At 43.0% G+C, this 21,960-nt stretch overlaps 1 protein-coding gene across 6 annotated transcripts in view; it reads right to left on the bottom strand.

Moving 5' to 3' along the window:
- LOC310782646 (NACHT, LRR and PYD domains-containing protein 12-like) overlaps window positions 1-21,960 on the bottom strand; it is a 179,955-nt gene that overhangs the window by 16,606 nt on the left and 141,389 nt on the right. For all 6 annotated transcript variants that reach the window (XM_083643347.1, XM_083643345.1, XM_083643346.1 and 3 more), the window contains 5 exons: window positions 20,458-20,631; window positions 20,177-20,344; window positions 19,813-19,983; window positions 19,230-19,403; window positions 13,082-13,255 (listed from right to left, as the gene is read on the bottom strand). In XM_083643347.1, coding sequence (XP_083499473.1) covers window positions 13,082-13,255; window positions 19,230-19,403; window positions 19,813-19,983; window positions 20,177-20,344; window positions 20,458-20,631 — 861 coding nt within the window. The remainder of the gene's footprint in view (window positions 1-13,081; window positions 13,256-19,229; window positions 19,404-19,812; window positions 19,984-20,176; window positions 20,345-20,457; window positions 20,632-21,960) is intronic.

The following is a 21,960-nucleotide window of genomic DNA, read 5'->3' as shown; positions in this document are numbered from 1 at the left end:
TGTTGTAATGTGCAGACAGGAGAGGACAGATATCTATGTTGTAATGTGCAGACAGGAGAGGACAGATATCTACTCATGTTGTAATGTGCAGACAGGAGAGGACAGATATCTACTCATGTTGTAATGTGCAGACAGGAGAGGACAGATATCTACTCATGTTGTAATGTGCAGACAGGAGAGGACAGATATCTATGTTGTAATGTGCAGACAGGAGAGGACAGATATCTACTCATGTTGTAATGTGTAGACAGGAGAGGACAGATATCTATGTTGTAATGTGCAGACAGGAGAGGACAGATATCTACTCATGTTGTAATGTGCAGACAGGAGAGGACAGATATCTACTCATGTTGTAATGTGCATACAGGAGAGGACAGATATCTACTCATGTTGTAATGTGGAGACAGGAGAGGATAGATATCTACTCATGTTGTAATGTGCAGACAGGAGAGGACAGATATCTACTCATGTTGTAATGTGTAGACAGGAGAGGACAGATATCTACTCATGTTGTAATGTGTAGACATGAGAGGACGGATATCTACTCATGTTGTAATGTGCAGACAGGAGAGAACAGATATCTACTCATGTTGTAATGTGCAGACAGGAGAGGACAGATATCTACTCATGTTGTAATGTGCAGACAGGAGAGGACAGATATCTACTCATGTTGTAATGTGCAGACAGGAGAGGACAGATATCTACTCATGTTGTAATGTGCAGACAGGAGAGGACATATATCTACTCATGTTGTAATGTGCAGACAGGAGAGGACAGATATCTACTCATGTTGTAATGTGCAGACAGGAGAGGACAGATATCTACTCATGTTGTAATGTGCAGACAGGAGAGGACAGATATCTACTCGTGTTGTAATGTGCAGACAGGAGAGGACAGATATCTACTCATGTTGTAATGTGCAGACATGAGCGGACAGATATATACTCATGTTGTAATGTGCAGACAGGATAGGACAGATATCTACTCATGTTGTAATGTGCAGACAGGAGAGAACAGATATCTACTCATGTTGTAATGTGCAGACAGGAGAGGACAGAGATCTACTCATGTTGTAATGTGCAGACAGGAGAGAACAGATATCTACTCATGTTGTAATGTGCAGACAGGAGAGAACAGATATCTACTCATGTTGTAATGTACAGACAGGAGAGGACAGATATCTACTCATGTTGTAATGTGTAGACAGGAGAGGACAGATATCTACTCATGTTGTAATGTGCATACAGGAGAGGACAGATATCTACTCATGTTGTAATGTGCAGACAGGAGAGAACAGATATCTACTCATGTTGTAATGTGCAGACAGGAGAGGACAGAGATCTACTCATGTTGTAATGTGTAGACAGGAGAGAACAGATATCTACTCATGTTGTAATGTGTAGACAGGAGAGAACAGATATCTACTCATGTTGTAATGTGCAGACAGGAGAGGACAGATATCTACTCATGTTGTAATGTGCAGACAGGTGAGGACAGATATCTACTCATGTTGTAATGTGCAGACAGGAGAGGACAGATATCTACTCATGTTGTAATGTGTAGACATGAGAGGACGGATATCTACTCATGTTGTAATGTGCAGAGAGGAGAGAACAGATATCTACTCATGTTGTAATGTGCAGACAGGAGAGGACAGAGATCTACTCATGTTGTAATGTGCAGACAGGAGAGAACAGATATCTACTCATGTTGTAATGTGCAGACAGGAGAGAACAGATATCTACTCATGTTGTAATGTACAGACAGGAGAGGACAGATATCTACTCATGTTGTAATGTGCATACAGGAGAGGACAGATATCTACTCATGTTGTAATGTGTAGACAGGAGAGGACAGATATCTACTCATGTTGCAATGTGCATACAGGAGAGGACAGATATCTACTCATGTTGTAATGTGCAGACAGGAGATGACAGATATCTACTCATGTTGTAATGTGCAGACAGGAGAGGACAGATATCTACTCATGTTGTAATGTGTAGACAGGAGAGAACAGATATCTACTCATGTTGTAATGTGCAGACAGGAGAGGACAGATATCTACTCATGTTGTAATGTGCAGACAAGAGAGGACAGATATCTACTCATGTTGTAATGTGCAGACAGGAGAGGACATATATCTACTCATGTTGTAATGTGCAGACAGGAGAGGACAGATATCTACTCACGTTGTAATGTGCATACAGGAGAGGACAGATATCTACTCATGTTGTAATGTCCAGACAGGAGAGGACAGATATCTACTCATGTTGTAATGTGCAGACAGGAGAGGACAGATATCTACTCATGTTGTAATGTGCAGACAAGAGAGGACAGATATATACTCATTTGTAATGTGCAGACAGGAGAGGACATATATCTACTCATGTTGTAATGTGCAGACAGGAGAGGACAGATATCTACTCATGTTGTAATGTGCATACAGGAGAGGACAGATATCTACTCATGTTGTAATGTACAGACAGGAGAGGACAGATATCTACTCATGTTGTAATGTGCAGACAGGAGAGGACAGATATCTACTCATGTTGTAATGTACAGACAGGAGAGGACAGATATCTACTCATGTTGTAATGTGCAGACAGGAGAGGACAGCTATCTACTCATGTTGTAATGTGCAGACAGGAGATGACAGATATCTACTCATGTTGTAATGTGTAGACAGGAGAGGACAGATATCTACTCTTATTGTAATGTGCAGACAGGAGAGAACAGATATCTACTCATGTTGTAATGTGCAGACAGGAGAGGACAGATATCTACTCATGTTGTAATGTGTAGACAGGAGAGAACAGATATCTACTCATGTTGTAATGTGCAGACAGGAGAGGACAGATATCTACTCATGTTGTAATGTGCAGACAGGAGATGACAGATATCTACTCATGTTGTAATGTGTAGACAGGAGAGGACAGATATCTACTCATGTTGTAATGTGCAGACAGGAGAGGACAGATATATACTCATGTTGTAATGTGCAGACAAGAGAGGACAGATATCTACTCATGTTGTAATGTGCAGACAGGAGAGGACAGATATCTACTCATGTTGTAATGTGCAGACAGGAGAGGACAGATATCTATGTTGTAATGTGCAGACAGGAGAGGACAGATATCTATGTTGTAATGTGCAGACAGGAGAGGACACATATCTACTCATGTCCTAATGTGCAGACAGGAGAGGACAGATATCTACTCATGTTGTAATGTGCAGACAGGAGAGGACAGATATCTACTCATGTTGTAATGTGCAGACAGGAGAGGACAGATATCTATGTTGTAATGTGCAGACAGGAGAGGACAGATATCTACTCATGTTGTAATGTGCAGACAGGAGAGGACAGATATCTACTCATGTTGTAATGTGCAGACAGGAGAGGACAGATATCTACTCATGTTGTAATGTGCAGACAGGAGAGGACAGATATCTATGTTGTAATGTGCAGACAGGAGAGGACAGATATCTACTCATGTTGTAATGTGTAGACAGGAGAGGACAGATATCTATGTTGTAATGTGCAGACAGGAGAGGACAGATATCTACTCATGTTGTAATGTGCAGACAGGAGAGGACAGATATCTACTCATGTTGTAATGTGCATACAGGAGAGGACAGATATCTACTCATGTTGTAATGTGGAGACAGGAGAGGATAGATATCTACTCATGTTGTAATGTGCAGACAGGAGAGGACAGATATCTACTCATGTTGTAATGTGTAGACAGGAGAGGACAGATATCTACTCATGTTGTAATGTGTAGACATGAGAGGACGGATATCTACTCATGTTGTAATGTGCAGACAGGAGAGAACAGATATCTACTCATGTTGTAATGTGCAGACAGGAGAGGACAGATATCTACTCATGTTGTAATGTGCAGACAGGAGAGGACAGATATCTACTCATGTTGTAATGTGCAGACAGGAGAGGACAGATATCTACTCATGTTGTAATGTGCAGACAGGAGAGGACATATATCTACTCATGTTGTAATGTGCAGACAGGAGAGGACAGATATCTACTCATGTTGTAATGTGCAGACAGGAGAGGACAGATATCTACTCATGTTGTAATGTGCAGACAGGAGAGGACAGATATCTACTCGTGTTGTAATGTGCAGACAGGAGAGGACAGATATCTACTCATGTTGTAATGTGTAGACAGGAGAGGACAGATATCTCCCAGAGGAGGTCGATGGCGAGCTGTGGTGCCATATGATCAGCCTGGCATTCTCCAAGATGGTGGCATGTCAGATTGCACGCTAGTTTGTCGCTCTGTTTTAAATGTTTGTTTTACGCTCTGACTACCCCCACTGCTTGCTGGAAGTTTTTAGTTTTGTCTCATTAAGTCTACTGCTTTTAACTAGCCTATTGGCCTGTTAATTTTAACTTTAAACGACCACTATTCGAACTTTGAGTCTCACCAGTGTGGCTCTGCTGCTGTCGGCCGGGCTGTAGCCTGAGCTGCTAACTCTGTTGGCGGAGCGGTGTTCTGTTCCAGCGTCAGCTCTTTGACTTTGAGCCCGGTTTGCCGATTGCTTGTTGGCTGCTGCGGCTGCTGCACCTCCGGATCCACCGCTGTGGCTGGCCTGTTTCCTGGGCTGTAGACGGTGACTGCTGCTGCGGTCCAGGGTCCCTCGTTACCATTGAGCGTTGGTGGTGCTTCGTTGCTAACGATAGCCTGTTGTAGCGGGGCTGCCTTGCTCTTGTCGTTGGCGGAGCTGTGGTGCTAACACTGGCTCTCGGAAGTGTTCATCTCGAGCCCATATCATCGATTATTGGCAGCTGCTGCACCTCTGGATCTCCGGTGGTGTCTGTTCTTGTTGCCGGGGCGGTAGACGGCGTCTGCTGCTGTGGCCTGCGGCGGCCCTCCATCGCAACCCAGCGTTGGCGGCGCTTTGATGCTAACGTTAGCTCTCGGGTTAACTGCTGGCGGCTGCTCCTTGGAGCCGAACGGGGCCCCCTACATCATCGTCGTCGGGTGTGCTGGCTGCTGCTGTGTGGAGCTGCCTTCCTTCTGCCCTGGGCCCCTTCCATCATCATCTCCGGGCGTGCAGGCTGCTGCTGTGCGGGGCCTTCCTCCGGCCCTCTCCATCATCATCTTCGGGCGTGCTGGCTGCTGCTGTGCGGGGCCGCCTTCCTCCTGCCCGTCACCTCGGGCGTGCTGACTGCTGGCCAGGTGCCTCTCCACGCCGGTAGACCCTGCTGTCGTCGGGCTGTTGACGGGGCTTGCTGCTTCCCGGACCCCGGAGCGGGCCTTCTCCTGCCCTTCTGCCCTGGGACTCCCCTGTCGCTGTGTCTGCTTACTGCTGCAGGCTTCTTCTTCCTCAATGTTCGGTAATATCACTCAACTTGAGCAAACTAAATGATCGCGGGACTATAGCTGTTAGGTGGCCCTAATTAATTTATTAATTATTAATTAATTAAGGGAAGATCAAGCCAGTTAGTGCGGAGAACTCTCTGTTACTCAGAGCTCCATTCTAACTGGGCTGAGGGGAACCCTCTGATTCAGAGCTCCTCAGTATCTGCTTGTGATGATTGCAATTTTCTTTTTGTAATTTGTGTGACTTTCAAAGCCTGTAACTCCTAGCTACCAGACAGCTAGTCTGAGCTAGCTCAATTATGTTGAAAGTCATGTTGTCGCTGGTCCTCCTTTTTGGCTTTCTGGTTAGATCAAATAATAGTGATTCCACCGGACTGCCACCATGTGGTCCTATTGATCATTTCCACCACTCGGACCGCGCTACTACACATTTGGAGCCCATACACTGTTCCTTCAGTATGGTGCCAATTGATGCCATGAAAAGTCCTCTGCCCTATGCCCTTTTAATCCTGGACTCACTCTTTTCTAGGAACTTTCATGGCCCTGCTCTTCAGGAAAAAGAACATTCTAAAATGAATACCAGAAAATCAATGTCTAGATTGCTTATTGTATTGCTGCTCTTAGTCTCTGGTAATGTGAATAGTAATCCTGGCCCTGAGCCCTACACTGGAAACCTTCATCAGCTTACAACTCCCAACGATTTTAGTAATAGGCATGGTCTGGGATTCCTACATATTAATGCTAGGAGCCTTGTACCAAAGTTCGACATCTTTAAAACTTGGTTTTTGACTACTAAGCCCGACATTGTGGTTGTTTCTGAAACATGGTTAAAACCTACTATCCCAGACAGTGTCATTCATATTGCTGGTTATAATGTTTTTAGAACTGATCGTAAGGCCAGAGCTGGTGGTGTTGCTGTGTACGTTGCTGAGAGATTTCAAGGTACTGTAATCCATTCGATAACAATTCCGAAGCAGTTTGAATTTTTAGCTGTTCCGATAATGCTAGCTGGTACCCCTCTTACAGTCATTGGCTGTTATAGGCCACCATCAGCCGTTAGTGAGTCTATCACAAGCTTGTCTGACTTGTTAGCCAATATAATTCCATCTGAATTGATCCTGCTTGGAGATTTGAACTTGGATTGGATGAGCGATAAATCTGCTAGCCTAAAGCTCATATGTGATGATATGAACCTAACTCAACTTATAGGCAGTCCTACCAGAATCAATTCTGCTAAACCTGGTAAGGACACCTTGATAGATATAATCTTAACTAATTCAGCCCATAAGTATGTGGCAGCTGGTGTGTTCCCGGATGATATAAGTGATCATTGCACCATTGCTTGTATCAGGAGCACCAAGCTGCCAAAGTCTACTGGCTTAATAGTAATAAGACGTTCTTTTAAACAGTTTTGCGAACAGGCCTTCCTCCATGATTTAGCTGGAGTGAATTGGCAGCAAATAACTTTAATCCCGTTAGTTGATGATGCTGTTGCCTTTTTTCAACATCACTTCTTACTGATTGTAAATAAACATGCACCCTTCAGAAAACACAGGATCAAAAACAGGGATAATCCTTGGTTTTCGAAGGAACTCGCTGATTTACTTCATGATCGTAATAAACTATGGGCCCTGGCCAGAGAGTCTAATACTGTTAAAGACTGGCAGCTTTTCCGCACACTTAGAAATAAATGCACTGCTCTGATTAGAAAATCTAAGGCAGATTATTATCTGACTCTAACCACGAGCAGCTTTAACGATCACACTAAATTCTGGAAAACCATTAAGGCACTACGGGGTGGCAAAGCTGCCAGCCTTCCGCAAAAACTGAAAGCCAGTGACTCTATTTCTTTTGTTTCTGATAAAAAAGTCATGTCTGACATGTTTAATGCCCACTTTAAGAAGTCTGGTCACATCTTTGAACAAAGCCAAAACACATCGCAAGGTACTGGTAACACCTTTAGTCATGTACCGGCTGACTCTACACAGTCCGCTTCCGATGTTGTGTTTGACTTTGTGCCCTTCTTGGTGTCTGATGTTCTGCATGCCCTGCAGACACTTGACCCCAAGAAGACTGCTGGGCCTGACGGCCTTGATCCTTTTCTTCTGAAACTGGCAGCTGTGATTGTAGCTCAACCAATCACAGACATTTTCAATCTCTCTATTGCTTCTCAGAAACTGCCTGTCTGATGGAAACAAGCCTTTGTCACACCTCTGTTAAAGTCTGGTGACTCAGCTGAAATGAATAATTATAGACCTATTTCTAATCTTTCTGCTTTAGCAAAGATTTTGGAGTCTCTAGTATCAGACCAGATTAAAATGTTCCTTGACTCCAACAATATACTAAATCCTATGCAATCGGGATTCAGACCTGGGCATAGCACCGTTTCTGCTAGTCTTAAAGTATTAGATGATGTTAAGGCTGCCATTGACAAGAAATCTGTTTGTGTTGCGTTATTTGTTGATTTAACCAAGGCATTTGATACAGTTGATCATGCTATTTTAATTGACATTCTTTTGAAGGCGGGCTTCTGTCAGAATGCGGCTGATTGGTTTCAGAGTTATTTGTCCGATCGCACACAATCTGTAAGGTTTGGTAATGTTGTTTCGGATCCTGTTGTCTTGGAGAAAGGGGTTCCCCAAGGTTCCGTCTTGGGGCCTCTTCTCTTCCTCTTATATGTAAACAAAATTTGTGACCGTCTGAAATATTCACAGTACCACATGTACGCGGACGATACTGTTCTGTACTCCTCTGCTCCTTCCTGTGAAGCTGCTATCGCCAATCTCCAATCTGATTTCACCTCTTTGCAGCACGAGCTTATCGAAGCTAAGCTGCTCTTAAATGCCAGCAAAACTAAGACAATGTTATTTGCACATAGCAGCACTGTGGCTCCTCCGCTTGCTATCCACACACTTGAAGGGACAGCCATTGAGTATGTGGATACTTATAAATACTTAGGCTTCTGGCTGGATAAGGACCTAAATTTTAAACACCATATTGCAATTCTGTCCAGGAAGCTCAAATTCACCTTGGGCTCCTTGTATAGATTGAAATCGTGTTTTTCTATGCCTTCTCGTAAACGCCTGGTGGCAAGCCTGTTCATGTCTCAGTTAGACTATGGCGACACTATCTATAGATTCGCGTGTCCTACTACCCTGGCCAAACTTGATCCACTTTTTCATGCTGCTTTGAGTTATATTTCCACCTCAGGCTACAGGACCCATCACTGTATCTTGTACAATCTAGTTGGATGGTCCTCCCTGACTATGCGTAGGATGCAGCATTGGTATATTCTCATGTATAAGACCATTCTGGGTAAGTTACCCTCTTACTTATGCTCTAAATTTGTGTCCATAACTACCTCGTATAATCTCAGATCCAACTGGTTGCGCTTTAAAGTGCCTCCTGTACGGACTGAGGCTGGTAAAAGAAGCTTATCCTATTTTGGTCCCTGGTCCTGGAACGACCTGCAGACACGTTTTAAGTTGGTTTCTTTGATTTCGTTGTCCAGTTTTAAACACAAGTTGTCAGAGGTTCTTGTCTCGAGCTGCTCCTGTGGCAACATTTAAACTTCCACTGTGCACTTTGTCTCTTTATGCACTTTATGCCTCTTGTAGCAATATTTAAACTCCTCTGTGCACAATATGCCTCTGCACTTTATGTCTCTTTTATCATCATTTTATGACTATGATTTTAGGTTGTAATTCGTAATATACGATTTTATTTCGTATGCTTCTTATTATTACTTCTGATGCAGTGTTGGTGTAGTCTGTGCTCTGTTTTAATTAGTTTTTGTATCTTGTATGTAAATGTGTGTATGATCTGATCTGTAACTTGCTGCCTTCTTGGCCAGGTCGCAATTGTAAAAGAGATTTCGTATCTCAATTTGTTTTACCTGGTTAAATAAAGGTTATAATAATACTCATGTTGTAATGTGTAGACAGGAGAGGACAGATATCTACTCATGTTGTAATGTGTAGACAGGAGAGGACAGATATCTACTCATGTTGTAATGTGCTGACAGGAGATAACAGATATCTACTCATGTTGTAATGTGCAGACAGGAGAGGACAGATATCTACTCATGTTGTAATGTGCAGACAGGAGAGGACAGATATCTACTCATGTTGTAATGTGTAGACAGGAGAGGACAGATATCTACTCATGTTGTACTGTGTAGACAGGAGAGGACGGATATCTACTCATGTTGTAATGTGTAGACAGGAGAGGACAGATATCTACTCATGTTGTAATGTGCAGACAGGAGAGGACGGATATCTACTCATGTTGTAATGTGTAGACAGGAGAGGACGGATATCTACTCATGTTGTAATGTGCAGACAGGAGAGGACAGATATCTACTCATGTTTTAATGTGCAGACAGGAGAGGACAGATATCTACTCATGTTGTAATGTGCAGAAAGGAGAGGACAGATATCTACTCATGTTGTAATGTGCAGACAGGAGAGGACAGATATCTACTCATGTTGTAATGTGCAGACAGGAGAGGACAGATATCTACTCATGTTGTAATGTGCAGACAGGAGAGGACAGATATCTACTCATGTTGTAATGTGCAGACAGGAGAGGACAGATATCTACTCATGTTGTAATGTGCAGACAGGAGAGAACAGATATCTACTCATGTTGTAATGTGTAGACAGGAGAGGACAGATATCTACTCATGTTGTAATGTGTAGACAGGAGAGGACAGATATCTACTCATGTTGTAATGTGCAGACAGGAGAGGACAGATATCTACTCATGTTGTAATGTGTAGACAGGAGAGGACAGATATCTACTCATGTTGTAATGTGCAGACAGGAGAGGACAGATATCTACTCATGTTGTAATGTACAGACAGGAGAGGACAGATATCTACTTATGTTGTAATGTGCAGACAGGAGAGGACAGATATCTACTCATGTTGTAATGTGTAGACAGGAGAGGACGGATATCTACTCATGTTGTAATGTGCAGACAGGAGAGGACAGATATCTACTCATGTTGTAATGTGCAGACAGGAGAGGACAGATATCTACTCATGTTGTAATGTGCAGACAGGAGAGGACAGATATATACTCATGTTGTAATGTGCAGACAGGAGAGGACAGATATCTACTCATGTTGTAATGTGCAGACAGGAGAGGACAGATATCTACTCATGTTGTAATGTGCAGACAGGAGAGGACGGATATCTACTCATGTTGTAATGTGCAGACAGGAGAGGACAGATATCTACTCATGTTGTAATGTGCAGACAGGAGAGGACAGATATCTACTCATGTTGTAATGTGCAGACAGGAGAGGACAGATATCTACTCATGTTTTAATGTGCAGAAAGGAGAGGACAGATATCTACTCATGTTGTAATGTGCAGACAGGAGAGGACAGATATCTACTCATGTTGTAATGTGCAGACAGGAGAGGACAGATATCTACTCATGTTGTAATGTGCAGACAGGAGAGGACAGATATCTACTCATGTTGTAATGTGTAGACAGGAGAGGACAGATATCTACTCATGTTGTAATGTACAGACAGGAGAGGACAGATATCTACTTATGTTGTAATGTGCATACAGGAGAGGACAGATATCTACTCATGTTGTAATGTGCAGACAGGAGAGGACAGATATCTACTCATGTTGTAATGTGCAGAGAGGAGAGGACAGATATCTACTCATGTTGTAATGTGCAGACAGGAGAGGACAGATATCTACTCATGTTGTAATGTGCAGACAGGAGAGGACAGATATCTACTCATGTTGTAATGTGCAGACAGGAGAGGACAGATATCTACTCATGTTGTAATGTGCAGACAGGAGAGGATAGATATCTACTCATGTTGTAATGTGCAGACAGGAGAGGACAGATATCTACTCATGTTGTAATGTGCAGACAGGAGAGGACAGATATCTACTCATGTTGTAATGTGCAGACAGGAGAGGACAGATATCTACTCATGTTGTAATGTGCAGACAGGAGAGGACAGATATCTACTCATGTTGTAATGTGCAGACAGGAGAGGACATATATCTACTCATGTTGTAATGTGCATACAGGAGAGGACAGATATCTACTCATGTTGTAATGTGCAGACAGGAGAGGACAGATATCTACTCATGTTGTAATGTGCAGACAGGAGAGGACAGATATCTACTCATGTTGTAATGTGCAGACAGGAGAGGACAGATATCTACTCATGTTGTAATGTGCAGACAGGAGAGGACAGATATCTACTCATGTTGTAATGTGCAGACAGGAGAGGACAGACATTTGTCTCACATTGTGAATAGAACAACAAACGTATTAATAAAACACATCAGACTCAGTGTGCAAGGTGCGTGACCTTTTTTTCTGGATGATGGAAACGAACAATTGGGACAATATGTGCAAAGAGCTTTAGTGTAGCTTCCTGCTTTCTTCATTTCATGTCATTTCTCTCTTGGTCTCTCCAGCTCTGCTGAGACCCGATCAGATCAAGTGAAAGTGACTCAGTCTGACTGTTTTATAAATGTAAAATACATCTAAAATAGCCCACAACAGATACAACAACATGAGCACATGTGTTTAATGTACAGACTTTTTAAACACGCATTTAAAGAAACGTGATGTGTGTGTTTGTGTGGAGGTGACGTCTCCCCCGAGTCAAACTCAAGCCGAGCAGCACTCTGCCACGGCCATATTGAGACAGAGTCTGCCGAGACACGCGTTTTTTGACGGTGGGATGTGCATCAAAGCCAGATCCATCTCCTGTGAAAGTATGGTGGCTGTTGAATGTGTAAAAGCTATTTTAGGGACCCATTAGGTGGCGACAGTGCTCTCCAGATTAGAGAAACGCGAGGAACAAAGAGAGTAATGTAAAGTAAAGTAAAGTAATGGGGAGACGGAAATCGCATCGATATGCATGAAGCATAACGTTAGCTGTGCCTGTGAACAGCAGTCATCTGCTGCCACAATTGAGCCCCATCCGTGTCCGCTGCGATAGCCCCTCCATATGATTTAGTTGCCGACGCCAGCGTCTTTCTGAAAAGTTACATTATTCTCAGCTGGGAGCCGGCGTCAGGCTGTGAAAAAGCGGGGTGCAGCGGACTTTTCAGTGCAGAGCACACGCAGAGCAAACGCACTCGCAGCAGAGCCCCAGAGACACTCCTCCCACCACGGAGGAGGAGGAGGAGGGGGGTGGGGCACGCAGGGCACTACAGCATACAACCATTGACAGTAAACAGACCCAGGCAGCAGCAGGATGCACAGAGAGCAAACAAGCTAGAATAGGCTATCTGATGCACACCAGCAGTAAATCAAGACCAGCAAGAAGGTGTAGGGTCTGCGCACGCAGGGGCCAGTGCTGCTGGTTGCAGCTAAAAAATATTATTCTGCCAAACAAAATTCCCTGGCCTTCACTGTTTTATTGAAGGAAATTATTTTTGAGGTGTGACTACATTAGAAAATATTAGCTTCAGAGTCAGTGATGTGCTTGAAATGTTTAATTTCACAAAAGGCTCATTATCTCAGCTTCTAGAAAAAAATTGCTGTTTTTGGTCAAATCAAGCTATCTTCTCCAGCTCATAACTAAAGAACGGAAAATGGGATCAATAAACTTTTTTTTGCAGGTGATAGAAGAGAGTCTCATCGTTCAATTCACTCAATTAGTTAATATATTCCTCATCTTCTCAGAGTGACAGAGAACATGTGTGTGACTCTCAGCCTTCTAGCAGATGTTGTCTCTTCATACCTGAGAGTCTCCAGTCTCCAGTGTGGATCCTCCAGTCCAGCAGAGAGCAGTTTCACTCCTGAGGCTCCTGGATGATTGTAGCTCAGGTCCAGCTCTCTCAGATGGGTGGGGTTGGAGCTCAGAGCTGAGGCCAGAGAAGCACAGCCTTCCTCTGTGAGCAGACAGCCTGACAGCCTGCACACACACACACACGCACGCACGCACGCACGTGCACACACACACACACACACACACACACACACACACACACACACACACACACACACACACACAGTGAAGTGTTAGACACATATTTTAAATAGCTGACTGAACAAGTCTCACAACATCAGTGGTAAAGTCACCAAGTACTGGTACTGCATGGTATCCACCAAGATACCATCACCTCGGAATGAGATGTTTGGAGCGGGGGAGTCTGGTGCAGCGCACAGGTCCTAGACCTGGTGAGACGAGGGAGGAGCCCGGCCGGGTGGCAACCCACAGAGCCCGGTTCCTCTACGTACCAGAGCCCTCCCCCTCCCCCGGCAGAGTAGTTCCGGAGCAGCGGATTGAGTGGCCCTGACCATGTGACCACCTTCGACCCTTCCTAGAGGGCTGACCGTGGGTAGCTACTGGGACGTAAGTTGGGGCTTGGCCAGCCCCGGCTGGGTCACCTGGGCGAGGGTGTATGATGTTGCGAGACCCAAAACATCCTATGACCCCAGGGTACATCACTGAGGATACGTCCCAGTTGCATCCATGCAATGTTTTTCTTTATTATATATATTATATATTATGGATTATACTGATAGGTTACTGATTATAGTGATATATATTATATCGTCGCTGTCGTTCCAGGACCTCAAATCTCCAAAACAGCAACTTTTCAGGAAGTTAAAAAAACCTGTTTGCTCTTAAAATACTGAACCAAACGTTGTCAAAGTTGGCACGTCTTAATTATAGTTAGTTTCCAGCTGAATGTGTCATTACTTTATTAATATCTTACCTGGATAAGCTCAAATGATGTTGTTTATATTATCAGTCCGACTTGGAAGCACAGAGAGTCGCATGCTCATGCACGAGCCCCAAGCTCCGGGCCGCGGGGGCGCGTGCAGTAGCAGCAGCAGCCCTCCTCGGCTCTCATGGCCGAGGTGGGGGCTTGGGCATGGGGTGAGAACAGTCTGACATAACGTAGCGTTAACGTTACTTTATTCTCGTCAGAAAACACTCAGATTTGCATGTTAAAACAAGTTTGCAGCCTAGGAATAACTGGAAAACATTTGATTGATCTATTAACGTCAGAGGAAGCCAGGATTAGTCAAAACGATATCAGAAATACACAGCACGTCTGCCGTGTGACTTTTCCGGGTTTAGTGTCCTGCGTGGGGGGGGTACACACGGAGGTAGGGGACGAATTTCGAGGTTTGACTGACAGATTGAGGGCGAATGGCGTTACGAGATTTACTCACAAGCTCGTTTTAATGCTTTTCCATTGGTTGCATTTGATAAAAACCACACAGAGACGTGAAGGGTGACCAATGGCACTGATTTATGACAGAAAGTAAAAAAGTGAAAAAAGGGACATTCGAGGTCCTGGCACAACAGATAGGTTACTGATTATAGTGATATATATTATATATATAGATTATACTGATAGGTTACTGATTATGATGATATATAATTAAGCAATATAGCATGAGAGCCAGTGTGTTGTGGCAAATATATCCCGCTGATCAGCTGTTATCCCACGAGGCCGCAGGCCGAGTGGGATAACTGCTGAGCAGCGGGATATATTTGCCACAACACACGCTGCTCGAGTGCTATATTGCTTTTATAAAACGGTTTCCAAGTATGATAATATAATAATAATAATATAAGTCCGACTGGCATGTCATTCTGATAGAGTCAGTTGAAACACTACTGTAAGGCGGGACCGCAAGAACGTGCGGGTGATTTGATTGGATCGTTCTGGAGACTGAAGTTGACATTGGCCAATCCTGGCGCTTGCTGAGAAGCTGAGAGCTTTCTGGAAAGCCCGACACGCATCTCGAGCACAGCGCTGCATTCTCAGCGCTTGCTGAGAAGCTGAGAGCTTTTCTGCATAGCCCGACACCAACTAACGTTACGGGGTTAAATGCGGGGTTAAATGCGGGGTTAACAGCCTTTTTTTTTTGCAAAGAAGACATTAGCCCGCGTCTATTCTTGTACAAAACATAATTTTCTGCGAAGTATTAGTAAAGTTATAAGCGAAGATCGATTCACAAGGATCTGACAGCTGTCTCCGCCATTTGTTTTTTCTACATTGTCATTTGAGGTAACCAAAGCCTTTTAGTAAGAGAGTTGCCATGGCAACTCAATAACCCATGGCCATGGCCATGGGTTATTGGAGTGGGTTACTGGATTTATACAATGGCTGTGAACCAATCAGATTGCTTGATTTGAGAGAGCCGTTTTATAATATATATTATATATAGATTATACTGATAGTTACTGATTATAGTGATATATATTTAAGCTATATTGCTTAAATATATATCACTATAATCAGTAACCTATCAGTATAATCTATAATCTATAACATATCACTATAATCAGTAACTATCAGTATAATCTATATATAATATATATTATAAAGATAGATAGACGTGCGGGTGATTTGATTGGATCGTTCTGGAGACTGAAGTTGACATTGGCCAATCCTGGCGCTTGCTGAGAAGCTGAGAGCTTTCTGCAAAGCCCGACACGCAGCTCGAGCGCAGTGCTGCATTCTCAGCGCTTGCTGAGAAGCTGAGAGCTTTCTGCAAAGCCCGACACCAACTAACGTTACGGAGTTAAATGCGGGGTTAAATGCGGGGTTAACAGCCTTTTTTTTGCAAAGAAGACATTAGCCCGCGTCTATTCTTGTACAAAACATAATTTTCTGCGAAGTATTAGTAAAGTTATAAGCGAAGATCGATTCACAAGGATCTGACAGCTGTCTCCGCCATTTTGTTTTTTCTACATTGTCATTTGAGGTAACCAAAGCCTTTTAGTAAGAGGGTTGCGTCATAACTCATAACCCATGGCCATGGGTTATGAGAGTGGGTTACGGGATTTATACGATGGCTGTGAACCAATCAGATTGCTTGATTTGAGAGAGCCGTTTTATAATATATATTATACTCATAGGTTACTGATTATAGTGATATATATATTAGGGATGTCCCGATCACCTTTTTTTGCCCCCAAGTCCGAGTCCGAGTCATATGATTTTGAGTATCTGCCGATACCGAGTCCCGATCCGATATTTCTGCAATGCATTGCAGAAATAGTTGGGACAACAAGTTGGGACAACTTGGATGCTTTTTACCCCCTTTCTTCTAAGTGTTTAAGTGTTTTTATTTTAACCAACCAATATGACATCTTTGAACGGCTCTTTTATCACAACCACAACTCAGTTAGTGCAGCATTGGTTTTAAACCAAGTAAACAAAATAAAATATCTTTACAGCTTATCAATGGTGCAGCACAAAATAACAAAAGAAAAAATATGACAGAGACTGTTTTTTTCACTACAAACTCGCCATGTTGAAATCTAGCAATTTGAGGTGAAAGGTTGTTTTGTGAAAAAGGTTTCCCCCCCATTAGTACCCAAAGAAGAGGACTATCCATTCCACATAAAATGGAGTCATTTTAGAATCAGTAAATAGGTATATTTTGTAAGATAAAAACGGACCCTGAGAGAGAAATTACTTAGGCCCATGGTTCCCAAACTGGGGTATGCGTACCCCTAGGGGTACATTAAACAGGGTAAATACAATAAATCATGAAAATAAAAGAAACGTTAAAATAAATCTGCTCAGAAGGCACAAATTGCAACTTTTTCACTCAATTTCTTATTTTGTAATGTTATATTCTTCAAAAGGCGAGTTATCATTCATGCTATAGTTTTATCTTGCAGTTTTCTAAGCAAAATGTTGTAGTCAGGTAAAGGGGGTACGTTGATTCAGAAATCAGGGAAAGGGGGTACTGAAGCCAGAAATGTTTGAGACCCACTGACTTAGGCTATCTCTGGACACGGCTGGTATTCATTACTGGCTGTCTGCGATTGTTTCGAGTTTCGGCCAATGAGCCACATCAATAGAATCAGGCGTGGAGGTCCTCCACTGTCTGCAGCCAGGTACTCTTGAGCGTGCTTGCTAGATGGGGGCGGGGTGCATGCTCTGCTTACAAGTGAGACAACGGAGAGTCACTGAGGACAGTCAGTGTGGATTAAAATGATTGAAACTTTATCTGCGAGATGAGTGCAGTCCGGCCACTTCATCTGACAACATGGAGGAACGACAGATTTTATTCACAAGACAGACGGATGCAGACAACAAAAAGACATGTTCGTTATGGGAACTTTACTGATGATGCAGGCAGTGCAGAACACTTCTGGCTTTTCTTCCTAGTCTGACTCCTACAGTAGGTGAGTTTAATCATGATCCCTAACTAACGTTACGTCTTGTTTCTGTTTTAGCCACTGTGCGACCATCTAGTTATGGTTGGACATGTGTTTTTGTATGTTTTATCGCGTTCTGATGTGTGGCTAGTCGAACACTAAACAAAGAGTATGGAAGGAAAGAAGCGTCAATTGAAAAGAGAACCGTTTCCATTTTGGCACCGCAGACAACAGGACAATAGCACAGAGAGGTTTGTTGCGCCCCAAAATGGCCGATCTCTTGTGCGCTGTTGCAATGGATTAGTTGTCGCTTGTTATCAATGCTCACTCCCCACTACTAAAGTTAAAACTGCGTGTGTTGCTGCGCAAGAGGGCTCGTGTTTACGATGAATATGACAAATTGCAATGATAAAATAAATGACAGACTGTTTATTTGGATGACTGAAATGTGAGAATTGCCATGTTTGTTTTGTGACGTTTTTATAAATAAAAATCCCCCCGATTCCGGATCAGTTGAAAATCACATGATCGGTCCCGATTTCCGATCACGTGATCGGATTGGGACAACCCTAATATATATTATATATTATATAGCTCTTCCTAAATACTGCCACATAGGTCTAGCCTACATAAATTAGTGTGCCCGTGTTTACTTTTCTGGTCATTCAATAATGGACACAATTTAGAAAATTGGAACCTTCACTGGCTTCCTTTCTCAGCACGCATCAAATTCAAGACAGTGGTACTGGCCTACCGTGCAGTACACCAGACTAGGGATGTTCATTTTGAAAATTTTCCAAAATCGATAATCGGTGAAAATTAACGATCAATTATCGATTATCGATCATATTAATACTTAGATATTTTTTTTTTTTTTTTGCCTATGGCAGAAAATACGAAAGACAACGTGTTCTCCTCAATGAACTCTTTATTTCAATGTGTCTCCTCTCCAACACTGCTGTCCCCGGCGCATGCCGGTGTGAATTCCCCATGTTTAAAACAGTTTTGTTGGCACAAAGGCCCGTGCCCAGCCAGAAAACTAGAGACTATATGAAGCTCCACCTCACGTTAGTCGGCTGTGCAATGGAGTGGGGCGAGGAGGAACAAATTCCAGCCAAACCTAGTCCAATTTTTTTTTTTTAATAATTAAAAAATCGATCCAAATGCCACAGGATCGATTCCAATCCTTAACGATCAATTATCGATTTTCGATAATTGATGAACATCCCTACACCAGACAGCTCCTCTGTATGTGCAATCTATGGTCAGGTTCCAAACCTCTCACCGCTCCCTCCGCTCCTCCACCCTTGCAGATCACCTCACCGCTCCATCGCTACGTGGGCTCAAAAGTCCTTCATCCCGATCGTGACTCTTCTCTTCCCTGGTGCCCCAACCCCCCCTTCCTTTGGTCAGGATGACTGAATCACTGCACATCTTTTGGTGGAGACTAAAAATACACCTTTTCAGGCTCCAGCTTGAACTAACATCTTTTTCCCTATTCTTAGGGACAAAAAAATCCAACTAATGTTACTTAAAGTTATATATTCCTTCTCAAACTACATTCTACAAGTGCTATTTAGAAAGTCTTATGTCTTATAGACAGTTGCATAGTTGATTTCTCTACTGTTGAAAAAATGTGTATTGTAAGTTGCTTTGGCTAACAACATCTGCTGAATGATGTAATGTAATGTAACAGACCTTAGTTTGGAGAAATGTGTCAAATCAGAGAAAAACTGTAAACTGATTTCACCTGAGAGTCTCCAGTCTGCAGTGTGGACTCTCCAGTCCAGCAGACAGCAGCTTCAATGCTGAATCGTGCAAGTCGTTGTTACTCAGGTCAAGCTCTCTTAGATGGGAGGGGTTGGACTTCAGAGCTGAGGCCAGAGTAGCACAGCAGCTTTCTGACAAGCTGCAGCACCTCAATCTGAATAAAGAATAAAGCATGTAGATATCTGATGTAAATATACTTGCATAAAGATTCTGGTGTCAGAGGTTGGTCTCAGATGAATATCTTATAGCTTGCAAGATAGATAGATAGAGAGATAGATACAGATATAATTCACAATATAAAATACCCCTGATAGGAAACATGCAGGAAACCATATAATCTCGAAGTCAGAGCGTTCAAGGATTTCGACAAAGGATTTTGTAAAATGTTTTTTTTCCTCAAATGGAAACAGCCAACCCCAAAACTACAACATGCTGCTGCTTGAATGAAGTAGAGTGAAGAGTGAATTAGTGCGTGCTGTTTTGTCATCATCACAACATTCAGAAATTATTCACATAACACTTATAACACTGAACTGAAAAAATATTTTAAAATGCTGTCTGACCTGAGAGTCTCCAGTCTACAGTGTGGACTCTCCAGTCCAGCAGACAGCAGCTTCACATCCTGCAGGTTGTTGTTGTTACTCAGGTCCAGCTCTCTCAGATGGGAGGGTTTGGAGCTCAGAGCTGAGGCCAGAGAAGCACAGCAGCTCTCTGACAAGCAGCAGCCACTCAATCTGAATAAAGAATAAAGCATGTAGCTATCACATAATACTCATTCCATCTTAAATCAGAGACATTTTTTTTTATTAATTTGATTCTGGCATCTATACTTTCACAAACCAAGCTGTAAGAGACATCCTCAGGTTAAGTGCCACCACAATATTCATCTAATATTGATGTCAGTACATAAATAAAATACTGTCTAACCTGAGACTCTCCAGTCTACAGTGTGTACTCTCCAGTCCAGTAGAGAGCAGCTTCACATCCTGCAGGTTGTTGTTACTGAGGTCCAGCTCTCTCAGATGGGAGGGTTTGGAGCTCAGAGCTGAGGCCAGAGAAGCACAGCAGCTCTCTGACAAGCTGCAGCCACTCAATCTGAATACAGAATTAAGCATGTAGCTATACGTAAGAGACATCCTCAAGTTAAGTGCCACCACAATATTAATATAATATTGATGTCAGTACAGAAATAAAATATGCTGTCTGACCTCAGACTCTCCAGTCTACAGTGTGGACTCCCCAGTCCAGTAGACAGCAGCTTCACCCCAGAATCCTGCACCTTGTTGTCAGTCAGGTCCAGCTCTCTCAGATGGGAGGGGTTGGAGCTCAGAGCTGAGAACAGGACTTCACAGTCAGTCTCTGAGAGTCCACAGCCAGACAGTCTGTGATCACAGATTTATGGAAGATGAGTTGTTACATATATGGGGCCTAGTTAGATACCGTTCAGACCAAAGATGCACAAATTGGCGTAATACGAATAAAAAAAAGGGACGGAATCCATCCCCAATAGTACATGAGCGTAAATAATAATTTGCATTATAGACTGTGTAGAAGACTGTGTAAGCAGAAACCAAGCAGAAAAGAATACATATATGGATTTTTTTATTTCTAGGGTGGAGACTCTGGAGACGATGCACCATGGGCGCAACATGTTGTGGGATTTACTGATTTAGAAAATGACAAAAAAATGCCTAAGCTTTATAGGCACAACACAGGATTAACATGACACTACCATAGATAAACTAGAACGACCGCAACGCAGACTTATGCCTCTGCCATTAGTTCATTCTTTTTTTTTAATACTTTTATTTTTACGTCATTTTTGCAAAGTCATGTAACAGGAGGTCAGGAGAGGTCACAACATACACAGCACATCAGTTTGTACAATACAGTTTGACAAAAGAAAAAGAGTAAATGTAAAACGGGGTAATAGCAGGAGTCATTTCCCTTAACAGGCATGTCCAACGTCTGGCCCAGGGGCCGGCAGGACGTCCCTGGCAACCCTCGTCTTAGAACAGTCCACAGACAGGCTCCAGGCAGAAACAATTGAGAAGAGGCTGATGTTCCACATCGTCCGTTCTGTCCCCTACTCAAGGAGGCCCAGACATCTCCGCTCTATGAGTTAGGAAAACTGTCCATTTGTACCAGAGTGATTGCCCTTTTTCTTTTTGTAACCTCGGACTAAAAGTTAGTTGCTCCATTCTGTGCAGTTGTTCTACAATGTTTATAAACATATCCACCGGGGGGCGGTGCTTCTGAAGCCAGCATTTCGTGATGGCCTTCTTGCTAGCTGGCCATTAGTTAATTATTGAGTCCAAATCGCCATTTGAGGCAAATTGGAAGAAATTCCGTCAAGGCGCTCCTGTGATGTTGCGTTACAGAGCTTGGAAATTGGGTGTGTGAGGTCACAGTGACCTTGAACTTTGACCACCAAAATGTAATCAGTTCATCCTTGAGTCCAAGTGGACGCTTGAGGCAAATTCGAAGAAATTCCATCAAGACATTCCTGAGATATCGCGTTAACAAGCTAGAAAATGGCATTCGAGAAGTCACAGTGACCTTGATCTTTGATAACCAAAATGGAATCAGTTCATCCTTGCGTCCAAGTCTATGTTTGAGCCAAATCAGAAGAAATTCTATCAAGCCGTTCTTGAGATGTTGCGTTAACCAACTTGGGAATGGCGTTTGTGAGGTCACAGTGACCTTGAAGT

This window comes from Poromitra crassiceps (assembly GCF_964638095.1).
Source record: "Poromitra crassiceps genome assembly, chromosome: 9".
Taxonomy (NCBI): domain Eukaryota; kingdom Metazoa; phylum Chordata; class Actinopteri; order Beryciformes; family Melamphaidae; genus Poromitra; species Poromitra crassiceps.
Note: the sequence above shows the minus strand (reverse complement) of the source record. Positions and strands in the feature narration are given on the sequence as shown.